This window comes from Cebus imitator, unplaced genomic scaffold, assembly GCF_001604975.1.
Source record: "Cebus imitator isolate Cc_AM_T3 unplaced genomic scaffold, Cebus_imitator-1.0 Scaffold38, whole genome shotgun sequence".
Classification (NCBI taxonomy): Eukaryota; Metazoa; Chordata; class Mammalia; order Primates; family Cebidae; genus Cebus; species Cebus imitator.
This window is the reverse complement of record NW_016107353.1, coordinates 9,947,579-9,971,590: the sequence shown is the minus strand read 5'-3', so window position 1 is coordinate 9,971,590 and position 24,012 is coordinate 9,947,579. Positions and strand designations below refer to the sequence as shown.

General features: G+C 48.8%; 2 protein-coding genes across 3 annotated transcripts in view; both read right to left on the bottom strand.

The window, feature by feature from the left end:
- Positions 1-1,438: 1,438 nt before the first annotated feature.
- On the bottom strand, positions 1,439-3,779 carry FAM71A (family with sequence similarity 71 member A). Its single transcript, XM_017525272.2, has 2 exons — positions 2,497-3,779; positions 1,439-2,448 (listed from the first exon to the last, which is right to left on the bottom strand). The coding sequence occupies exons 1-2, from the start codon at positions 3,458-3,460 to the stop codon at positions 1,580-1,582; spliced, it is 1,833 nt and encodes a 610-aa protein (XP_017380761.1). The 5' UTR covers positions 3,461-3,779; the 3' UTR covers positions 1,439-1,579.
- A 3,991-nt stretch (positions 3,780-7,770) lies between these two features.
- Positions 7,771-24,012, bottom strand: part of ATF3 (activating transcription factor 3) — a 53,116-nt gene continuing 36,874 nt past the window's right edge. Inside the window, exons 1-4 of one of the 2 annotated variants that reach the window (XM_017525283.2) lie at positions 19,503-19,823; positions 13,321-13,564; positions 10,293-10,400; positions 7,771-9,147 (exon numbers count right to left, since the gene is read on the bottom strand). In XM_017525283.2, coding sequence (XP_017380772.1) covers positions 8,950-9,147; positions 10,293-10,400; positions 13,321-13,560 — 546 coding nt within the window. In that variant the 5' untranslated portion in view covers positions 13,561-13,564; positions 19,503-19,823 and the 3' untranslated portion in view covers positions 7,771-8,949. Of the gene's footprint in view, positions 9,148-10,292; positions 10,401-13,320; positions 13,565-19,502; positions 19,824-24,012 lie in introns of those variants that run through there. The other variant, XM_017525285.2, reaches the window with a different exon arrangement.

Below are 24,012 nucleotides of genomic sequence, written 5' to 3'. Positions count from 1 at the left end.
GCCTGGAATTCCAGGAGGGAGGTCTGTTTATAGCTGAGGCAGAAGCTGGGGAGCGAAGCCTGGGAGCCAGACACGGCTTAAGGGTGGTCTGGACACTCTTGAGATAAGGCCAGCTAAGGACTATGAACTCATTGAAGTTCCAAAGCCAGTTCACAATGGCTCACCACCAGGCATCTCCCCTGCCCCCACGTCCCCTCCTCTCAATCCAGGAATTTGGTGCTCATCTCCATACAGTTTTAGACTATGGTGGTAGGAACCTGGTAAGTCTCAGGTTCTTCCGTTGCTCAGTTCTCCTTGGATTTGCTGGCTTTGCCTCCTTCCCATGTCTCAGCCAGCCCTTTGCATAAAGAAGTGGGCTGGTAGCTCTGCAAGGGTCCCTCTCTGTCCCTCTCAAGTTACCCTCTTGAGCCTCAGTGTCCTTTTCTGTAAAATAGGGATATCATTCTTTCTTTCCTAAGGCTTTTTATAATAATGGCATTCACATCTGAACCTTAACAAAATGAGCCTTTCAGGCTTAGATCACTTTTGTGCATACATAAAAATGAAAGGATTAAGGAGAAGGAATTGGTAAAGATATGTCTGGGGCAATCAGAATTGCCATGGTGATTGTAGGACCATTCTGATTCCAGAGGTGTTAAAATACAAAACCCAACAAAATCATAAACAACCTCGTGCCCACCTCCTTGCCGAAGAACTGAAACAATTCACAACACCAGTAAGAGCCTGTGTTCTCCTCCTTGATCCAGTCTCTTGCCTTTCCACCCCAGAGAAAACCAGTCCCGAATTGTTCCCCTTTACCAAACATGTATCAAATCTGTAACATATTATTTGTATTTGACCTTGCTTTTTAGAATTATCGTATTCTACAATTTGCTTTTTTAAAAACTTTAACGTGATGAGCAAAATGTATCTGTGCTAATATGTGTAGCTGCCATTGATTTGTCACTGCATATACCCTCTCAGTTCTGTTCATGGAAATTCAGACAGTTTCCAGTATTATTTTGCTATAAACATCCTCATGGCTGTCTCCTGGAACATGTGTGTTTCTCAGGGGTATACTTAGGAGTGGGATTGCCAAGTCTAGACAGTGCTCCTCCCTGCTCTGGTTGCCAACACATGCTGCTGCTCCCTTACTCCCTCCCCTGAATAGTCCAAGGGGGCAAGAGTTCTGTTCTCGCTTTGTCTATGGATCTTCTGGAGTTGGGAGGGCAAGTTTATAAAAAGGATGGGGAGATGGTGGACCATAGTCCTGGGAACCAAAGCCAGGAAGAGGCTGGGAAAGCTGGAGCACTCATCTGGGCTCTGCTGAGCATGAGTGTGAGGTGGGGCTCGCTTTGACTTGCTCCTGGGGTCTCAGGCTGCAGCACAGTTGACATCACAGAATCCATTGTGAGGTCGCTGCTGGGCCGCGGGATACAAAAATTCAGCCATCAAGCCATTCTCAGATGTATGGTTGTTTATTTAAACGGCAGTAAAGAATGCTGGAATAGGCTCTCCAGGGACACTCCCATGAGCTCTGGACCGCTTTGCAGCTTCCAGCTCCGGGTCCTATTTAGTGGGCTTCAAAGGTCACTGGGCTTCAAGGGGCCTCCAGCCCCTGGCCACCCTCTACTGTCTCGGCAATGGCCACCATGGTGCTCCTCTCCACCGTCTTAGCCATGATGTCCACATCTCTGCCATGTGGTGCTTTTGTAGTAAGGTTGGTTCTGACGTTCTTCAGGAAAGAGCTGATCCTGCCGAGTCTCTTGCCGGAACCGGAACTGGTGGTCGATAAACTCCTCCCGGATTTGTGAGAGGTCCTGGACTCCTTCAAGATAGGCGTGTGGCTGGCGCCTTTATGCGAGCCCCCATGCCTGCCACTCCCTGGGCTGCCATGACCTTTCTTCTTTTTGTCATCTTTACTGGCTCTGTGGCTGGATGCGGACCTGTTGGAGGACTTTCGGGCAATCTTGTCCCCCCTTGTCTTGTGGCGGCTTTCACCTGTCCTGCGGCGATGGAAACTCCTTCTGAGAGCCCTGTCCTTTTCCCTTCTCTCCTTTCTTTCCCTCCTCTCCTTGCGGGCTTCAGCTCTGGCCTGGGTTCGCTCAATTCCATGCTGTCCACTCAGGTTGCTCTTGCTCTGCTGGGTGGAGAGGGGAGGTCCTGCCGCTGCATCTGTATCTGTTTCTGCAGCAGCCCTGCTGGTTGGTCCTACTCCTACGATGGCCAGAGTCACACTGCCCTCTGGGGAAAGGCTTGTGGATGCGCTGGAAACGCACTCTAATGACTTGCCTGCAGCCCCTGCCACCGCCACCTCCGTGCTCTTTGGAGCCATGCTGGCAATTCCTGCAAGGGCCATGTTGCTTTTGCTTCCTCCTGCACCTATGGTGGCCACCCCAGCGATGGCTGCGCTCACCTGTCCAGGGGCAGACTTGGCTGCTGCCACACTCAAGGCACCTGCTATGCTGCCTGTTGCTGCCCCAGCTGCTGCCACACTCAAGGCGCCTGCTATGCTGCCTGTTGCTGCCCCTGCAGCTGCCCCTGCTGCTGCTGCCTCTTTAGTCACCCCTGTTGCTGTCTCCTCAGCAAGCTCTGTAGATGTTTTAGGGGTAGATACATTGAGATTATCAGTGGGTTTGTGAAAGTCATGTTGGAGTCTCTCCCCTCCAGCATAAGCAGCAGAGGTGGCCCCACATACCTCAGAGACCACGTGGAGGCTCCGGATGCTGACCTGGTCCTGATCCCCCTTTCCTTGAAGATCTGCGGCTCCCAGACTCCTCCTCTCTTCCTCAAACACAGGCATGCACATCACGTCTTCAGCTGGAATGGCACAGGTACTGCTGTTACTCTCCATGGGTGGCCGCAGGAGGTAAATTAGCTTTTCCCAATAGGCAAACAGGTCATCCCGTGTGTCGAGAGCGGGACACAGTTGCAGATAGCAAGATCTGCCAGTGGCAAACTTAAGGCGCAGCTGCTGTTTCTCATGGTCGTGAACAGAGATCCTTACAAACTTCAGGGGGAGGAGCCTGGTGAGCTCTAAGGTCTTTGCTGCCTTGCGTTTTTTTCTCTTGGTGGCCTTGCCATGTCCAGCATACTCTTCACAGCCAGTGGCCGGTCGCGCCAACAGCATGACGTCCGGGAGTGGGAGGATGGGGCTGGTACGTGCAATGCCCATGGTCACCATACGGACACGGTTGTGCACATCAATCACTTCTCCCCTTTTGGTGATCTGGATAAAGTCGCTCTCAAATATCGGTGCATATTTGAAGATATCATACTCTCCCTTGTACAGTTGTTGCTGCAGTTTCCCCATGGTGGTGTTGAACATGCTCATGCCGGAGCCACTCTGGGCCGTGTAATATGGCAGCAGAGAATCACTGTTCATGGCTGTCTCAGCACGAGGGCAGCGCTGGTGAGGCAGGTCTCTGTGTCTTCCTTGGCTTTGGTGGCAGATGAGGAACCAGTGATGCCCCTGGGTCATAAAGATGGCTCTGCAGCTGGTCTCTCAATCCCACCCCACCCCACAGGCCCCTGCCGTTGCCTCAGAGCCTCCCAGAGGCTGGGGTGGGGGTGGGAGCGCGATGATTGCTGCGTGGGATACTGTAGGATACCTGGACTCCAGACTCTTCCAAGATGTAGAGATGCAGGGTGGGCTCCAAAGAGGTTTTCTTCTGAGTCTAACCCCCTCACCTCCACCTCTGATTTTTTTAACTACAGTTTGTAGACTCTCCCTGAGAGTTTCAGACTCTCCCTGAGTCTACAAACTGTAGTCCTAGTGACAGGAAGTGACCACCCTCTCTGCCTAAACCCCCTTTGCAGCCATATTTATCTTCTGCTTCCCTTTGTGACCTGTCGCTGTCACATACCCCTTTGTTCTCATCCCCCAGGCCAGGACCACCATCCTCTCACTAATACTCCATTGCCCTCATAGAGGACAGCCCCTCACTGCCAGATACTTGGGTGGGTGCCAAAATAAAAATTTTTCAAATGAGAAAATGTTGTGTGGTTGCTTCCCTTCCTCATCCCCAATTCAAAAGATTCAGCAACTACATGGGGTCAATAGGAACACAAGATGATGGGATACATTTGAGTACATGTTTTTTTTTTTTTTTTTTTTCTTTTTTTTTCTTGAGATGGAGTCTCACTCTGTCTCCAGGCTGGAGTGCAGTGGTGCAATCTCAGCTCACTGCAATCTCCACCTGCCGTGTTCAAGCAATTCTCTTGCCTCAGTCTCCCAAGCAGCTGGGACTATAGATCTGCACCACCGCACCCAGCTAATTTATGTATTTTTTTTTTAAGTAGAGACAGGGTTTCACCATCCATCTCCTAACCTCGTGATCTGCCCACTTCGGCCTCCCAAAGTGCTGGGATTACAGGCATGCACCACCGCACAGGGCCGGTTTAATTTTTTTTTTTTTTTAACCTAGAATTGGCAGTCTTGGTTCTCAGCCCACTCTTCCATAAAATCTCAGTTCATGCTGATGATGGAAATCCTTAGTAATAACCTTTAATACTAACAGAGATTGCTTCTCCTAGGCGGCATACTATGTATCAAACTCCATTCCAGTTTGATACTATTGCAATTCTTCTCATTTTACAGGTGAAAAACTGAAGTTGTGTAACTTACCTACATTTGTAGAACTCCTAGGCAATGGAGGCATTATTTGAATACAGGTCTTGCTACTTTTAAAGTCTTCCTTCTGAACCACTGCAGAACTTACAAAAAAGCTTGGGGAAGCCAAATAGTTGCATAATTAATTCTCTCCGTGTGTGTGTGTGTGTGTGTGTGTGTGTGTGTGTGTGTGTGTGCGCGCGCGCGCACATGTTACCGAGAATCCAGGACAACCACTTCAGGAAGGGGCTGGGCTGAGTTGGAGACTAAATTATTCAGGGGGCCACCTCTGTTCCTCCCCTCCCTCAGGCTTGTACCAATATCCTGTGTCAGGGAGCCCAGATATTCTTTCAAAGCACCTAGTGTTTACCCCCCACCCTTCTTACCCCCTACCCTGTGAAATGCAGGGAGAAAAGGGTAGGATGGAAGGTGTGAGCTTACATTCCAGGAGCCTATCAAAGGCCCTCCTCTACTAACCTCTCTACCATGCAGAAGTAGTTTGGAAGCCATTTACACCAATGGGGAACAGGTGCCACTATACCGCCTGCCTTGCCATACCCACAGAGCTAGCTCAGGAATAAGTAATTTCCAAACTGTTACCTGAATTTCTGACAAGGAGCCTCTGCGTCCAGCTCTCTTTTCTCCTAATTTGATGTTAAGCCCGAAACCCTACCTTAGAGATTCAGTCCTTGAAGATAAAGGCTAGTTCTTTCTTAACATACACCCACCTGTCCATCAACTGATGAATGGATAAACAAAATGTAGAGTATCCATACAACAGAATACTATTCAACCGTAAAGAGAAATAAGATACTATTACATAATACGATAGGCTGACACTTGAAAACATTATGCTAAGTGAAAGAAGCCAGCCATATTGTATGAAAGGCCACATATTGTATGATTCTATTTACATGAAATCCAGCATAGGCAAGTCCACAGAAACAGGAGATAGATTAGTGGCTGCCAGAGGCTGGAAGGAGGGGGAATACGGAGTGACTCCTTAATGGATCCAGGATTTCCTTTGGGGACAATGAAAAGGCTCTGGAACTAGATAATAGTGGTTATACAGCATTGTGAATGTACTAATGTCACGGAATTGTATACTTCAAAATAGTTACAATGGCAAATTTTATGTATATTTTACCACACACACACACACACACACACACACAAATGTATATACTCTTGTTTGAAACCATTGTGGTTGAAAAAAATAATAGGCTTCAACTTTGGAAAATTCCATTGTGAGACCTCGAGCAAGCTAGTGTGCTCTCCACGCCCTTATCTGTGAAATGGGGATAGCAGTTGTTGAGGATTAAATGGGATAACACGTGTAAAGTGTTTAGCATATTGTCCTACTCAATAAATGTTTCTGTTAGCATTAGTCCTCAACAGTCCTTTTAACCTCAATGTAAATTCCTTCCTGAAAGCAGTGTTTGATGAGATCTTTGAAAGCTTCTGGAGTTAGAGCCACCACAAGAACACAGGATGCTCAGTAAGCCAGTGTGACCTCCTTTCAGGTGGATTCTAATCGGAAACACGTTCACTCCAGAGAGAAACAGTACATGAACCCAACCAGAAGGTATGGAACAGGGAAGAGAGGAGAAAGCTTGATATGGGTTGGAGTGTTGAGGGTTTATTCAAAGCCCATGGGAGAAATTAGGATACAAATGGAAAATAGTATTTTATTTAACAGAAAGTGGAAAGATTCAATTCCAGAACGCATCCTGGGCCAGAATCCTTTAAAAGCTCTTGACTCTGAAACGGGTGTCAGGCAGCTCTCAGGGAAAGCCAAGGGGGCAGGAGGAAGGCAAGAGAGGGGAGAGAGGGTGGCTTTCCACACCCTGGCAGTGTGACATCACCACCACCAGCAGGAGAGAGCTTGGTGCAAAGACACTGTCAAACGGGGTGCTTGACTTGGTGGTGGCTCCATCTAAGCTGATTCCCTCAGATCCCCCCACCTTCTCTGTCCTTTAAATGTGAAACAAAAAACTAAATGACTTGACAATAAATGCATAGTCAACCTTTTTAAAGTATCAAAACATAAACTTGGCTACATAAAACTATTTTCAATGCATTTGTGATAGAACGTCATTTACACTTACCGTACACATCAAGTTTTCTTGCTGTAACCACCACCCACCCCCAACTTCCTTCCTCTCGAATCCATTGTTGTCCTTGACAGCTTACAAATTGTCTTGAGTTTCATAATGGCTGGTGGCTGGTGCCTCTACCCATAACTAGAATGTAAATGCAAGGGATGTTTTCCCCTCCACCAAGATAAGGAACACAGATTATCTCCCGAAAGAAGTGGTGAATGGTAGTAACACCAGATGGCTTTTCACAGATTAGGAAAGACCCATGCTGTGCAATTAAAAGAGTAAAATGAGGACATCTGTGTCACAAGTGATCATTTAAAGAAACCATACATGAGGTCAAAGAAGTAGGCACAAAATTCATGAATGAATCTGACATTTGAAGAAGGCAGTGTCTCTGAAGAATGGCCCCCATGGCCAGTGGCCAGTTTTTATGTTTAGCCTGTGACTGTTACAGAGAAGCACAAAGAGCACGGGGGCCTGGCTCTCGCAGGCCTAAGGAATCATATGCCCTGGAAATTCCAGGAATTTCAGTGGAATACCTTTCTTTGAATTATCACACCCATGCTGTCTAAAGTTACTCTCTTTCTTCCTTTGGTCCCCCTTCCCATTCTTTTCTGATATATATTTCCAACAATGAGACACACATTTAGAAATGATAACAGATGTAACTCAAGTGAGTAACTGAGGACTTCTGTGGCAGAAAGTTAGGGGTCAAAGGTTCAAGCTGAACAACAGGTGTAGATTTTAGGTGTTTGTACATTCAGAGAAAATTTAGTTAAGGTATCTAGCAATCGAGATTTTATATCAAAATTCTAAACACCAAACTGTTAATCTAAAGGATATATTTGGTACCTTGTTTCAGGGTTTGTCAATGAGAAATGGAGCATAAGGTACCCGGGACTCAGGAACAGGACTGGAAGTCAACTATCCCATCTAGTGATGCCCCAAAGAGCAAAGGATGACATCCACAGAAATTTAAAGCCAGACACCCCCCGTAATAGAGAGGGAAGGGCAGGGAATCACTGGATCTCAACTACCAACAGATTTAAATGAACAGAAACCAGCACAACACACGTACATGTCTTGGTTCCAATATTTATTATTCTGACAGGGTAGGAATACTAGGATAAATAAGTAATATTTTCTCTTACAGAAAATTGTAATGATACTATTGAGTACAAGTAAACACTCTGAGAATTTCACAGAAACATCAGAATTTTAACAGACAGTAGCCGCATCCTTGTGGCCAGTGTGAGTGACTTCTCACAGCTGCAAATGCCCTGGGCCAGATTTCTTAAAACAGCTACATGACAAAAACAATACTATTGACATCCAATAATGCTAACGCCTGGGCACCACCTAGGCTCCACTAACTGTGGTTTTCAACCACAAGGAAAGGAAAATGGAATATTCTTTGGCTCTTCCAGCCTAGACACATCTCCTAAGTCATTGAGTGGAGAGTCCTAACCCTTTGGAAGTTGAACTTTCTGCTTTCTTCCTGTGACATTGGAACTGAGTTTGCAACAGAGGACCTGCCATCATGCCGCCCATGGATTTTGTGTTAACACTGGGAGAATTCTGTTCTTCAGGGGTGGACAAGCTCCTCTGGCCACCTGAACGTTTTGAGATACTGCACATGGTGACAGCCCTGCCCCCCTCCCCAAACTCTTAGAAACCCAATCTGAGAAAAAGCATATAAAAGTCACAGCAGTGTGTGACACAAACATCAAAAGAATACATTGCCTAGTTTTCTTGCACAGAATTTCTGGACATAACAGCACATTTGCTAGAAAGCACAACCCTGGCCATTGCACAACTTCACTAAATGCTGTTCTCACTCCACATCCCCTACGAGTGACAATGGTAGCCACGGTGAAGGAGATGGCCCCATACCTCCCACCCAAGGTACAGACACTTCTGCATGAATCCTAATGGTGGGCATCCTGGTTTTTTGTAGAATCCAGATGAAAGGCGGGCAGGACACTAGCTGGGGGCCATCTGGAACATAAGAATGGCCAGTGTGTTAAGGCCTAAATCATGGAGTTGAGGCAAAGATGCACTTGCCCTGGTCCAAGACTCACTCTGGGACAGAATGAAAAGGCCCCGCTGAGTCACCGCAGGCCCTCCAGCCTTGATGGTTCTCTGCTGCTGGGATTCTAGAGGTGCACAGGAAGTCAGCTCTCCAATGGCTTCAGGGTTTTGGGTATAAAAGGAGGATTCAATGAGGACTCCCCAGTCGCCCCCATACCCGGCTGCTTAGCTCTGCAATGTTCCTTCTTTTATCTGTTGGATAAAGAGGTTTCTCTCATCTTCTGGAGTCCTCCCATTCTGAGCCCGGACAATACACGTGGGCCGATGAAGGTTGAGCATATATATCAAATGCTGCTTCTCATTCTTGAGCTCCTCAATCTGAGCCTTCAGTTCAGCATTCACACTCTCCAGCTTCTCCGACTCCTGGGGGACAAGCAACAGAGGCATCAAGAAAGGAGCCAAGGGTCAGTGAGGAGGGGGTGGCCTGGGGTGCTGCCTGGATGCAGGGTGTACTTGGGATACCTTGGGGCTCATCAAGCTGGGAGAGGGAAATAGGAGATGGGAGAGCAGCACTAGGTTTAGGAAAATGTCGACCCTGGAGAAGTCTTTGAACATGGAGGCTCCTTCAGAGAAGCCCTGGAGATGCCACAGAGGTGGCCTGTGAGTCTATTAGTACGGAAGCTGCAGAGGAACCAGCAGTTCAGATACCTCATTGGCATGAGTCAACAGCCCATGTGCAGGTCTGCTGGACCCAAAAGGGCCTTGGGAGATGGGGAGAAATCCAGACTTATGGTGGCTTAGTCGATTCTGAGTCACAGATCTCAATCAGAAGCTCACCTCCCCAGAAAAAGTGTATATGGCAACACACAAAATGCCTAATTTTCACTGACCCTCCTGAAGCAATCAACAGAACCTTTGGGGACCTGTGGGATCTGGGTTAAGACTCTGCCCTGGCCTGTCCACATTTGGAGGAGGGACACAGCCACTGAAAAGATTGCCGGGCACCACTGCCCACCCACAAAGGCCATTCCCCCTAGTGTCTCTCAAGGTGGGCCGGCTGAAGGCAGCCAGGGACTCAGCTTGCTGGATAAGCCAAAGAGAAGGGCTGCAGAGTTAGGAACTTGACAAGAATGCAAAGAAAGTGTAGCTACTGCTTGTGGATTAAGGAAATAACTTGTTTGAAGAGATTAATTAAAGGCTTTTCATGGTGAGCCAAATGAGAGCTGGCAGCTTCCTTTTCTCAGGAAAACAGTCAAGTGAAGCCTCTTTAACTGGGCTGGCATGTCCTACAGCCTGGAAGCTGCTGGACATGTATGAACCAGCCAAGGCTGCTGGGAGTTGGGCACCAGATGAATTCACACACCTGCTTTTATACATCTACAGTCACATCCATTGTGTTAACTGCTTTGCCACCTCCTCATTCTGCAGCTGGCATTTCTGCTACCAGCTACAGGCCCTTGTTGGGAAAATATGGCAGGTAGGGAGTTTTCTAACTCCGCTTCTGAGAGCAACATGAGGCTGGTAGGGACAGGCGTGGGAGGCGAAGGGGAAGGCTAGATGGCACTCACTTTCTGCAGACATTCCGTCTTCTCCTTTTTCTTGTTTCGGCACTTGGCGGCTGCAATCTTATTTCTTTCTCGTCTCCTCTTTTTCCTTTCATCTTCTTCAGGGGCTACCTATAAGATCCAAAAGGGGCACATTTAAAGGGCGGTAAGAAATGCCACCTACCTCAAATACACTGCCTTTTACTGCCAGCAAAAACTGGCAGACAGGGGCAGTCCTAGCACTAAAGAATCCCCCCCAAAAAAAGCTCTAGATTGTTGTGTGAAACCCCTACACACACACACACACAGGCACACACACATACACATGCACACATACACACATGCACACATACACATATACACACACACAGGCACACACACGCACACATACACATACACACACACATATACACACACGCACACATATACACACAGGAATGAACAACAAAAAGTTAAAACTATTCTGGCAATATATTAATAAAAGTTGGCCAATTTTTTAAATGCATTTGGATTTTGAGTTGAGGATGACATGCAAGTTGATAACTATTGGTACTCACTGTAATCATTTAAAGCTGAAACAGATTCTGTTTGGTAAATCTGTCCTTTCTTTGAGAACTGAGAATGATTTCAGGATTATCACCTAGCCACCCTATCCCAGCCTCTTTTTCTATTCAAGACCCAAGGGCAAACCCATTCACCTCTGTCTTCACCTGGAGCATCACAGTACCAGCTTCCCAAATCTGGGAGAAGCCCATGATGCTCCTGCAGAAAAGACACCTAAGCCCATTCCAACCGAAGTGGCATTAATCAACCCATGCTGGGGTGCCACCTGCAAGTGGTGACCTAGAACCATCTTTTGGGTCAGTTCCACTACTTTTTGCCTAGAGGCTGTAATCATGCCAGTTAACTAAGCTTGAAACACTTCCACTTGCCACCATGAGGGAAAGGCCAACAAAATGGTGGAACCTCAGCTCTGACATCTTTAAGCCACTAAGGCATTGCCAGAAGCTGCCTCCCAGACTTCTCACCATGTTGATTATTCCAGAGATCTTCAAGGTTGTCAAGTGTGGAACAGTGCAAGTATGTGAGAGAAGTGAACCTGGGGCAACCCCTCCTCCCAAGCCTGTGATCATTGCTACAGGGAAGCGTGAGGCTGGCTGCCTGGTCCTTGCTCTACTGTCTGGGTGCTTGGGTCCTAGCAGTGATAAAAATGGGGACCACCACAATCCATGCTTCTTCAGAACAACGGGACACAGAAGGTGACCTCATCCTGACTCACAGCTTTAAGTGCCATCTATATGCCAATAATTTCTAACTCTATTCTCTCTAGCCCAGACTCTCCTCTGAACTCCAGACGCACATATTCAACTGCCTGCTTGACATCTCCACAAGGGTTCAGAATAGGACAGACCTCCTGCTCTTGCCGCCACCCTACTCCCTACAATTCCGAATCTTGGCAGCAAATGGACGCTCCATTCTTACAGCTGTGCTGGCAGAAAACTCGGAGTCACCCTTGAGTCTTCCCTTTCTCTCACAACCACATCCAATCTATCAGCAAATCAGCTTTACCTTCAAGTCAGATCCAAAGCCCAGCACTTCTCAGCACTTGCACTGCTCCCTCCTGCCACAGGCCCCTCCATTCATGTGGATTCCTACCACGGCCTCCTTTCTGTGCACTCAGCTTCTGTTTTACCTCTACTGCCCATTTTGAACATGACAGCCAAGGTGGTCATATAAAAATATAAGTCAAGGCTGGGCACAGTGGCTCATGCCTATAATCCCAGCACTTTGAGAGGCCAAGACAGGCGGATCACCTGAGATCAGGAGTTCAAGAACAGCCTGGCCAACATGGAGAAACCCCATCTCTACTAAAAAAAAAAAAAAAGAAAAAAAACAAAAAAAATAGCCAGGCGTGGTGGCGGACACCTGTAATCCCAGCTACTCAGGAGGCTGAAGCATAAGAATTGCTTGAACATGGGAGGCAGAGGTTGCAGTGAGCCAAGATCATGCCACTGTACTCCAGCCTGGGTAACAGAGCAAGACTCTCTCTCTCTCAAAAAAAAAAAAAAAAAAAAAATTCTCTCTCAAAAAAAAAAAAAAAAAAAAAAAAAAATCTATATCTATGTATATGTCAAATCTTGTTGCTTCTCTGCCCAAAAATCCTGTGGTTTCCCATCTCACTCTCAGCACAGGGGTGCATCTATACTATAATAGTCCATAAGACCCAAATGACCAGCCCCTATTTATCTCCCGCCCCTACACTCTGCCCCACTGCACAGCCCACCAGGCACCAATACTCCCACCTCAGTGCCCTTAATTTCTTTTGCCAGATACCCACATGGCTTCTTCCCTCTCCTCTTTCCTTCTTCCTTTCCTTTTGACCTCTGCTCGAAAGCCACTATCAGTGAATCCTTCCCTGACTTCCTAATTTAAAACAGCAACCCCAGCTGGGTACGATGACTCATACCTATAATCCCAGTGTTTGGGAGGCTGAAGCAGGAGGATCACTTGAGCCCAGGAGGCTGAGGCTGCAATGAGCCATGATCACAATGGGGTGATCACAGCTCACTGCAGCCTCAGCCTCCTGGGCTCAAGTGGTCCTTTCACCTCCGCCTCCCAAGTAGATGAGACTACAGACATGTACCACCATGCCCAGCTAATATTTTTATAGAGATTGGGTCTCTTTGTGTTGCTCAGGCTGGTCTCAAACTCCTGGACTCAAGTGATAATCCCACCTTGGCCTCCCAAAGTGCTGGGATTACAGGCGTGAGCCACCACACCCAGCCTGAAAATTTTTTAAATCTAGCGAGCCCACCCCTACCTGGTCTCTCTGCCCCACTCCCTTTTTTCTCCTTTGCACCCATCTCTTACATATTATATTTACGTATGTGATGTATTGCCTGTCTCCTCCCAGTGGAAGGTAAGCTCCCCGAGGGCAGTAGTTTTGTTGGTTTCACTCTCAACAACCGCCCTCTGCCTAGAACACGCCTAACACACAGTGCCTGTGAGAGAAACAAGTGCTGAAAGAATAAACACCTGTGGTAGAACCCACCTCGGCTTTCATGACGGACACCCCGAGGGGTCTGTCGCTGACAGTGACTGACTCCAGCGCAGAGGACATCCGGTGGCAAAGGTGCTTGTTCTGGATGGCAAACCTCAGCTCTTCCTTGACAAAGGGCGTCAGGTTAGCAAAATCCTCAAACACCAGTGACCCAGGAGGGGACAGGCAGGGGACGATGGCAGAAGCACTCACTTCTGAGGCAGAGACCTGGCCTGGGTGTTGAAGCATCATTTTGCTGAAAGACACATTGAAACCCAAACTGTTTCAGGGGCTCTGGGGCATGGGATCAAGTCCCCCTCTTCAACCAGACCTCCAACACCAGAACCCCACCCTCAGAAAAAAGTCCCATAAACCCTTAGGTTTCTGTTTTGTTTTCATTTCATGCCATCCTCATCTTGAGTAAAAGAGATTCTTAAAATACACACAGCTCAGTGACGTGAACAAAATGCCTATTTGAAGTTTATAAGGGCTGATGTTTCAGGCTACTCTGAACTCACAAGAGCTATGAGTTTTGGCTGGTGTGCCTATGTGCAAATGTGGCCTCAAACAGTCCTGAAAGAGGAAGAACTTTTTTAAAAAATCAATGAGGCCATTCTGTAACCTCATTTCCAGCCTCTTTTGCAAAGAGGCTTGACATCAAGCTCAAACTATCAGTGAGTAGAAGTAAAGGCAAAATGTAAGGAATCCTTGAATTTAGCAAATACATTGCTGAAGCTTCTCCCCCGGAAGTTGGACCCAAGCAGTGGGAATGAGAAAGGTAAATATAGCCAGGTGCGTTTCTTCACCCCAGACTTTGGCAGGGCATGGGGGGACGGATTCTTAAGGTTAAGGTTGGTGAAGCAAAAGGCCTTAAAGAAAAGTGAGGTGCTAAGACATGGGTATTTCGGGGGAGTTGTTCAAGCCTGTGGTGTAGGGATAGACTTAGGCAGGGTGTGGGGGCAGGGAGCCTGGGACTGGCTCTGGCACTGAGGAGCAGTGACTTGAGCCAGTCACTTAAGCTCTCTAGGACCCAGTCTGTGCCTGGTAAATGACTGAGAGCGCCTCAATGCAAGGACTGAGCCTCCACCACTGCTTTACTCAGAGCCTGGCCCAGCGCCTGCCTCGCAATGCCTCACTGGCCAATTGAATAAATGAAATGGGGATGGGGTCATCAAATCACATGGCCCCCATGGTCCAAGGTCCCATCTCCCTCTATTATTCTATAGCTCAGTGAGCCCAAAAGGATGACAAAAGAAAAATAAAGGGTAGAAAGAGTGACAGTTCCATAGCCCCAATTTGGAAGAGTCCCCCATAAGTCTTGGCCGGCTGTGTACTCCCTCCAGTGGTGGCCATTCCCCCTCCTCCCTAGAGCTGGTTTCCAAGGAGCAATGAGCATAGGGATGAGTGTAGGATGAGTGTGATCTGGGCATTCTTCTCAACCGGAATCTGTGGTCTTTAGCCCAGTCCAGACAGAGAGGAAGCCCTCTGGCAAGTCTTGACATTTAAGCATTGCCTCCTTCAGACCAAAAACCTTATGGGCACTATCTCATTTAATCCTCATGAGAACCCAGTGACTTAGGACCTAGCCCCATTTTATAGATGAGATAACTGAGGTTTAGACAAACTCAGTCATTTGCCCAAAGTCACAGAATTAATGTGGGGCAGCATTAGGATTTGGAATTCAGTTAGTTTGGCTCCAGAACTCATGCCCTTAATTTATACCTTGTAAAAATGAACAAATATTATTCGACATTACAAAAACAAATAAGTATTATGTTATATTGCACAAATAAAAAAAAACGGAGCAAATTTTTCAGGGGCGGGCCTTGGGGTTGGTGGGGGGCCTGGAAATGAAGTGATGGAGGGGAGGCTAAGTAAAGATTCCTGGGGAAAACTTGAACTCTGTTTAATGAACTGCTAATCTTTATGTCAGACTACCTACCCAGGCTGCTTGCTACCTGCCTTCTGGGAGGGTGAATAAGTGGGTCTCTTATTCACAAAATTTCCAGACCAGGGTCAGAAGATGAAGATTTGAAGCCCATTTACTCTGTTATGTGTTATCATCATACCTCCCAGTGGCTTTTTCTTCTCTTGTTAAAGAAGGCTTATAACAATGCCCTATTTTTCCATAATATCCTATGAGGAATTGAGGAACTAATACGTGAGTATGCCCTGGAAAACATTCTTCAGCCAGGAGCTCCATGATTACCAGGCCTCCCAGAGATCTCTCCAACCCAGGGCTGGCTCTCTGACAGAGGCTCTGTGGGGTCCAGGTGGGAGGGCGGCTGGTCACCCTCTTTGATCTCAAAGGCTTCTGAATAGAACACCTTGCCTCAAACTCCCCCTGGAGATCTAACATACACCAATGGAGGCAAGAATTCCAGGCCAATGAATGCTGTTCTTGACTAGTCAAAGAAACCCAGGCTACGTATGTAATTCTTTTCCCAAAGCCCTGTGTCATGAGTCAGAACTGAAGCTCTTCTCTCCATTTAATCCTATAATCTTAGGATGCTGGAAGGATACTTGTAGCTGTCAGGTGATAAACTCTGAGAAACTAGCCTTCTAAAGCCAGAGACTTAAGATTCTCCCATGCATTCATGTTTCCCTTCCCTTTCCAACTTTATTAAAAACCCAGTGATTCAGGGATGGCATTCAGAGCCACCACTGGGCTGGTCTTTGGAGGCCTGGATGGCTCTCTTCTACTTGGGTACTTTGAATTCCACTGCAGCAGAGTGTAGTTATATTTTGCCACCCAACTAAGTTTAATAAGCTCTCAGGGCTTGGGGTCTGCTGTTTGTGACTCCAATCCCCAACCCATCTTCTTATTTGTAAAGTCAGCAGTTCCAATGAAAGAAGCTAAAGAATGTCAGTGGTATGGAATGCTTTTATGAAAAGCATTGGGTGGACTTACTTGGGTACATAAATGGTTGTAAAAATATTAAAAGCCTTTTAAAAAATAAATCAGATGTATCTGTAGAGATCTGGGTTTTCTCGGCACTAGGCTAAAGCTTAACTTATTGGGATATTTTCTAGTTACTCGTGTACTCAGTCTCTTTAGGTATGATTCAGCCTAGACTCAGGCTGTGTCCCCACAAGGAACTGAAGTTAAATCTTCAGACAATTTTTTCAGAAAGTTGAGATCCTCAAACATCCTGGTCGTTGAAAAAAGTTGTTTGGGGGCCTCAGATCAGAGTTCACTTTCTATGCTGATCATATAATTGTACAGACTTGCTACCAAGAACTTGCATTTTATTTCTGCTTGATGATTTCCAATCATCAGAAATCATGTTGTATCATTGGTAGTTTCATCATTTTCAAAAAAGTGAAACTTTACTCAAGTACTTCTTTAACTGGAAATTCAGCTCCCAGATTTTTATTTCCTAGTAGCTACAACTACATTGAATTTTCACTTTTAATTTTCATCTCTTTCCACTAAGCATTGCTCACTAACCATCTTATGTTATTAGGACACCAATACTGGCCTTTCACTAACTCTTCATATCTTGATCTTCCTCCCAGACCTCTTAAAGATTGCAGGTGCAAAGCCGGGCTTCAAGGGCCAGAGACAATATTTCCAAGCCTATCAGTGCCACTCACAAGCTGGGCACCCACCAACAAATCACTTAGGCCTTCTGGGCCTCTCACTCTCTTGTCTGTAATATGACACCAAAACTGCCTGCCCCAAAGGGCTGTTGAGAAGGACATAGGAGATTTACATACACACTAGGTAGTCATTATTACTGTGACTCCATCTTCTCCCTTTCAGGAGAAACTCATTCTGTTGTTATCAATTCAATTAAGCCCTAGTAGGGAGGAATTAACTGGAACCTTCAAGAAATTCAGGTCAGCCAGAGCCTCATTTGTACTGATTGACCCCAGGTTCTTGACAGACCAAGTAGATTCCACCCCACTATTTGCTGACACCAGCATTTCTCCATTAACGTATTTGAAAGAGAAGCAATTTTCATACATAAACCATTTATCCTTTGGAAAGCTTCTGCGGCATCATGGCTATATCCTTCCTCCTCCTCTGGCTGGGTAACACTAGAAGCCACCAACCCTGTCCCATGCCCAGCCAATTTTAAAAAGGAAGGAATCATGAACTCTCCAATGGAAATCATACAACATTCAATATTAGAATCATCTAGGTCAGATTCTCATTTTGTAATGAGTACGTTGGCCCAGGGAGGTAAAAATGACTTGCCTAAGGTCATGAAGCTGGTGAGTGGCCCAGCCCGTGCCAAGCCGCTGACCACCCACCTACTGCTCATTTCGTTCCATCACCAATAGGGATCCATCGCCTCAAAGGATCAACCAACAAGGCAACCGGAGAACAGAGCCATTAGCCAGGCAGATGAGGGGTCAAGAGTCCTGGCACCTGGTACCAACCACAGAGGAGATTTTGACAGGACTGAGACAGGGAGGGGCGATAGCAGAAAAGGGCCCTGGAGAGAAAGGAATTCGATAATGGCTAAAGGGCAAGGAGGAAGAGAGAGAGAAAGAGAAGGTGATGGCTGCTGTATCTTATCCACCCTGTGGGCATGGAGTGCTGCCTGCTTTGCTGTCTCTGAAGCCATTCAGACAGTAAGTGCAATCCCCACCACACCCCATCTTTGTCCAGGATATCCTCAAAGCAGAAGCCTGGATGCTACAGCGTTATTCTACAGCCAATGCTAACTGCAAAACAACGGGAACAGTTAATACCAAACTTTTGCCTTCACTTTAAGTTGCAGAGACAGAAACTTCAAACAGGAGATATGACTGTCATCTACACCAAAAGAGGTACATTGAGAGAACGTTCAGATTTACTGGCTTTTTTTTTTTTTTTTAATTCTGGCGTCATCAAGGATTTAGTAACAATTTTATGTGTAAAGAAAGCATATGTGACCTATGCAATGAAATTAGGGAAAAGAAAATGTTTAGGAGGAAAGGAAGTAGACGAGAGACAAAAATGAGGGTGGGGGGAGCAGAGAAGGAGAACGAATCCAGTGGAAAGAAAGCTGGGGAGGGAAGAGATACCCCGCAGAAAAGTCCCCTTTCCCCCACTGTGTGGACACTGGTGAATGACATTAGATAGAGACCCACTCCATTCAAGTCCCCTCACTGGTTCTTTTTCTTTCCACCACTCTGAAAGATTTTCCAGATCTGAAAATCTCCAGAAAGGACCTTAGCAATCAGTTATCTGATCCAGCCACTACATTGTGCCCTCCAACACGCAGAGGGGGCCGGCACTGCCCATGTGCCCTTATTTCCCGGCTGGACATACTGAGGGTCAACGACATCGACTGCAGTGCAAGCGCTCAGAATCCTGGCACTAGACTGCAAAGCCATTCTCTCAAATATCTCCACAACTGGCTCCACACCCTCGCTTCCCCGCCACGGTGGGTCTCCATGGATATAAAGCCAAGAAATCCGAGGACACGCAGAAGGAAAAGCCAGAGTGAGGGTCCCAGGTATGCAGGAGTCCCGGGCTCGGGATCCCGACCCCAGCCGGCGCCGGGAGCCCTCCCGGTCTTCCACCCTGGGACAGCGCGGCACCAGCGCTCGCCACTTCCAAACTTATCCAGCTAACTTTTTCTCGGGGCAGCCTTCGCGGTCCTGCAGCCAGCGCTCCGGGGTACCCAGGGCGACCCCCAGCGGCCGTGCCCACGACGCCGCCCTCCTGCCCGCCCCCTTCCCCATTCATTCCACCTGGTGCGTGGGGCAGCGCTCCCGCGAGCCTCCGGCCTTCGCGCCCCTCTGCAGACCCCGGGAAGGATCGCCTCCGGCAGTGCCGGGTCTCGAAGCGAGGGATGGAGCGGGACGGCGAGCCGGACAGCCTCGGACACCCCTGCGCACCCCACCCACCGACCCACCTCACGCCCTCTCCCAGCCGGGCAAGCCAGCTCCGTCGGCGGAGAAGCGGCACTGGAGGCAGGCGGCAGAGCGGACGCCAGACCGCCGTCACCAGGAACCTTTCGCTCCCCAAGTCAAAAGAGAAAGTTAGTTCTTTCGCTTTGCGAGAAACTTTCCGAAGAGCCGAGGAGCCTCCGTGGCTTAGAAGAAGTTCAAGCCAGAGTTATTTCCAAACCGGAGGCTGGGGGCGCGGGTCGGGGTGAGTCAGGGGTCGGGGGGACTGGTTACTTAGAGGCGCGCGAAGGGAACGAAGGCGAGCCACCCTCGTCGCGCTCAGTCCCTCAGCTTCCAGCGCTCACCTCCAGGTTCCGCTCGGGGCGGCCAGGGTCCGGAGGGCGGGCAGGGTCGGGACGGGGTCGGGCTGGCTGTTGGTCCGGCCGGCGGGCGAGCACCAAGGACTCACGGCCAGCGCGCGGGTTGGCTGGTGCGCTCGGGCGGCGGCGAGGGGAGAGCGCTGTGCAGTGCGCGCCTGGCTGCGTGCGACTGTGGCTTGGAGCTCGTTGCATCACCCCTTTTATAGCTCTCTGGCTGGCGGCGCGGTCGATTACTCCGGGTTGCCAGTCCCAGGCTGACGTAATGCTATTAATAGCTTCCCGGGAGAACCGGCCGAACCGAGCGGAGGAAGGGGGATGGGGGAGGGGTCAAGGCGGAGCGAAAGGCGGGCGCGGGGGCAGGGGCACTGGTGATGCAAGTTCGGGGAGGAGCCAGCCGAGGCGCGTTGCCCCAGCCTCGCTCACTGAGACGCTCACCCTCCCGCCCTCTCTCTCCATATCAGGACTGAAGCCGCCCGGGATAGCCGCCAGATGTGCGTACTCGCTGCTGCGTGTTCCAGGCATGACCAATGGTGCCCAAGCCAGCCGCATGACTCCACCGCGCTGGCATCTCTCCCTGAGCTAGGTTGAAAAGCGGGGGGGCAGGGAAGGTGGGGAGGCGGATCCCGGCCCCAGCCCAGACTAGGTGAGGCTGGGAAGCGGGCACGACCTTTCTCTAAAATGCGTGGTCATTTTCTGGAGCTTCAGAAAAATACCCCCTCCCCCACTGGCCTCCTACTTATCTAGCAGGGGCCAGAGTAGGGCAGAAGCGTTAGTCTGGTGTGGGGAAGGTGTCCAAAGTCACCCTTCGGTGTATCTATGCCGTTACCCGCCGGGTGTGACCTCCGCCTTGGGGACCGGGAGAAGCTGGCCGGTTAACACAAAAGCGGAGGGCAGCCCTCGGCTGGCACCGTGCGCCCGAGCCCGCAGCTCCTGACACTCCACATGGGCACACACGCGGGACGGCTCCGGGATCCGAGGCTAGGGCGAGTGGTGGGACCGTAGCGGTTCGATTTTTTTTTTTAATAATCACAAAGCGTTTGAAGTTGACAAGAACGTCTCAGTAAAACCAGCAAGAGAGTGAAAAAAAATAAGAGTCCCAGAGGAGACAGAGGCAACCTGGTGGGAGGGTAGGAGGGGGCTGAAGCCAGAGGCCAGGAGGAGGGGGAACCTGCCCAGGCCTGGGGGTCGCCCAGCTCTCAGGCAATATTTAGGGAAAACCCATCTTCAGCTTTTCATGTGCTCTTCTGCGTCCAGAGCCGATTGGGCTGGGACCGGACGGCAGGGAATGGGGACCCACTGACCACAGGCGGAACCCGCAGCAGAAATCCCCTCTGCCCTCAAGCCAGGGTGGCGGGAAAGGTGGGGCCCCATGGCCCGAGATTCGGTCTGAGACCTCAGCAGCACTGGGTCTGAACCTTAAAAACTATTTCCTGGTTCCTATTTCCCGACCCCAACAATTTCTGCTCAGAGAGCAGCAGAACCAGGAACCTTCTTGACTGCCCGAGGATGACTATTTGTGGACACAAGTGTGTCCTGGGACTTTCGCACCTGCCTGGGAGGGAGACCTGCGCGGCTGCAGGGTGTGGGGGCACAGCCAAGGGCAGAAACACCTGCTCATTTCCACCTGCCTCAGGAAGAGAGGCGGCCGAAGATCATAGTTTAGTAATTTGAGGTAGAAACTAAAGGTGTCTAGAGCCCGGGTCCCACTTGAAGTCCCCAGTTCCCCGCATCGGGGTTCCTCGCCGCCAAGCCAGACCTCACTCAGAGCACCCCCTTCCCCACGGGTCTGGGACTACGCGGAGAGCTGCCTCCGGTCTTTGCGCCCCGGCGGGCCCGGGACCCCTGGGGTTCCACGCGGCATCATTGGAGATCCTGCTCTGGACCTGACCCGATTTCCAGCGGCGCAGCGCGGGAAGTGCAGGGCGGGTGTTTTCGCTTTACTTTTTGCCCTGGTAACGGCTCTCCCGGCCCCACCCTCCGCTCCCACGCCCTCACCCCCACGCTTTGCGCTGCACACCTCCACAATCCGCCCTCCCGCTGGAGTGCGCTCAGGTAAACCTCGGGCGTGCCGGAGCAACCCCGGGGGACGCCGGGCGGCAGTAGATGGAGGAGTGTTTGTGCATTTGAATAAAGTTATTTGGAATCTCTACTTAGCTATTTTATCTACTTATAGACTGCCCTGGAATAAATAGCACCATTATAAAGTGAAGCAAGGAGAGGAGGGAGAACACGTGAAGCGTTTTACTCTTTTTCATGCTGTGAAACAGAAATTTTTGACCAGTTTACAGGTTGAACTGTGATTCCATTAATGCACCCAAGCCAGATCTGTGGAGATCTGGTCCTGTCCTTAAGGGGAAATTCAACTTAGGGTGTCAAGTAAACAAACAAATAGACTGGCCGCCACAAAACAATTGCAAAGGAAGGATAATTGGGGCAGGGCAAGTCCCCGCACCCTGGTCAGGTTATTTTTATTACCATTGTGCCTCCAGTTCCTTTTATCAATCTTGCTTCATTCTAATTACTCTGAGTTTGGAATCTCCAAGTCACACCTGGTTAGAAATGCTGTCAGCTGTTCACAGAAGTCTGATCCTGACTTTGTAAACCCTAAAAGAGATACGAATCTTGACAGAGAACTAAGTCCGCCCCCACTTGAATGAAGCTCTTATCCAAGGAAAACAAAAACTACTCCTGCCTGCCTGCCTCCCCTCAGCCCCTAGGAGAACCCGTGAAATGCCTGCTGAATTGAGAGACTGGAAAAGAACACAGCAAGGCAGAGCCCCTAAGGTCTTTGCCACAGGAGAGTGATCAACATGAGTCCTTTGCGTCCTCATTTTACCCTGACTTAAGTTAATGCCACCAATGTCCAGTGTGCCCACTCTCAGCACACACACAGGCAGTGCCATGCAGACGAGGGGACAGAAAAGCTTTCCACACCAAAACATTTCTTGACACAAGCCAAAGAATGGCTCTCCCGCCTTAGAAGGAAGCCCTGGCTAGGGTGATGTCAGAGGTTAATCCTCAATGAAAGGGCGTTAAGCAGAGACCTGAAGATTGCTGAGGTTTTATGCTGGTGAACTGCCTGGGGAATCCACATTCAGATCGGCTTTGGTATGTTTTGCTGAGTGAGATAAGAACTGGAGACTTCATGCTGGAACATGTGCAAAAGGAAGGAAAAAAATTAAAAAGGGAGGGGAAGGAACTAGGCAACTAAAAACAGCCCACTCGTGGCAACCAAATCTAAACATAAAAACATTACAGGGAGCCAAATGCAAAAAAAACAAAAACAAAAAAATTCAAGATATTTAAAGGTTCTAGCAGTTTCTTAGTTCAGTACACAGTCTCTTCCCACATTCCTCTGCTCCATTACTCTGTTCTCCTAACCCTAAGACTGTGTTTGTGCCCAGAACTCTAGAAACACAAGATAAAATCCAGCAGAAAGGCAGCCCTGTCTGCCGGGCTCAACCTACGTCTTCACTGTGGAACGAGAGTGGGGTCGATTTTCTTATACTTTATTATGTTTCTGAAGCCCACTCTTTCTACAAAGTCAGTTTGAATGTGAGGATTGCTAGTTTAATAGTGTCCAAAATAGGCATTGTCAGGAAACAGGGGCAGCATCACCCAGTAGGCACCGAAGTGTGGAAGGTACTTGGATTCTGGATTCAGCACTTAGATGCTGTGTCACCTTAAGTAAGTCATTTCCTCAAATGAAAAATGGCACTAACAACGCCTAATGCCTAAGGTTGTTGTGACATTTCTCCGAGGATCAGGCACCCAGTCAGCCCTCAGTGGTGGTATCGTTAATTATGAATCAGGAAGAGCTCTCTGAGGTAACCCTGAATCTCTCCAGGAGCTCATTCAGTCCCCCTTGCCAGTGGCAAATAGTGGATGAAGTCAAGCGATATCCAGGAATGACAATGTGGGAATGAGAGCCCAGGCAGATGATGAGAACAGTCCTCATTCTCCATCACAGCAACTCCACCACACACCTGGGGCTTTCCTCAATGCTGTGTGGCCCTGCAAAGTATCCTGGGCTGGGAGCCAGGGATTTGGGTTCTGGTATGGTTCTGCCTTTGGTATTCTTGAGCAAGGCACTCCCCCTTTCTAAGGCTCCCAACTTCTCTGAAGTGAGGAACCTTGGGCTGAGCTCTGACAGTCCTGAATGGAGACCCTCTGCCAAAGCCACCCAGTGAGCATCTGGCAACTTCCCCTAAGAGAGATGGGGAGAGAGAAGACATCATAGGCAAGGCACTGAATAAACCCATTTCTGCAACCTTTCTTCCCCTCCAAAAATCTAGAATTAAGAAATGTTAGGCCGGGCGCGGTGGCTCAAGCCTGTAATCCCAGCACTTTGGGAGGCCGAGGCGGGTGGATCACGAGGTCAAAAGATCGAGACCATCCTGGTCAACACGGTGAAACCCCGTCTCTACTAAAAATACAAAACATTAGCTGGGCATGGTGGCGCGCGCCTGTAATCCCAGCGACTCAGGAAGCTGAG

What these genes read in the sequence shown, in the direction of transcription:
- FAM71A (XM_017525272.2), bottom strand. Translation starts at nt 3,460, where the DNA reads ATGACCCAGGGGCATCACTGGTTCCTCATCTGCCACCAAAGCCAAGGA. An exon ending in AGCTGCAGGGGCAGCAACAG is followed by an intron (nt 2,449 to 2,496) that starts GCAGCATAGCAG and finishes GGGCAGCAACAG; the next exon opens with GCAGCATAGCAGGTGCCTTG.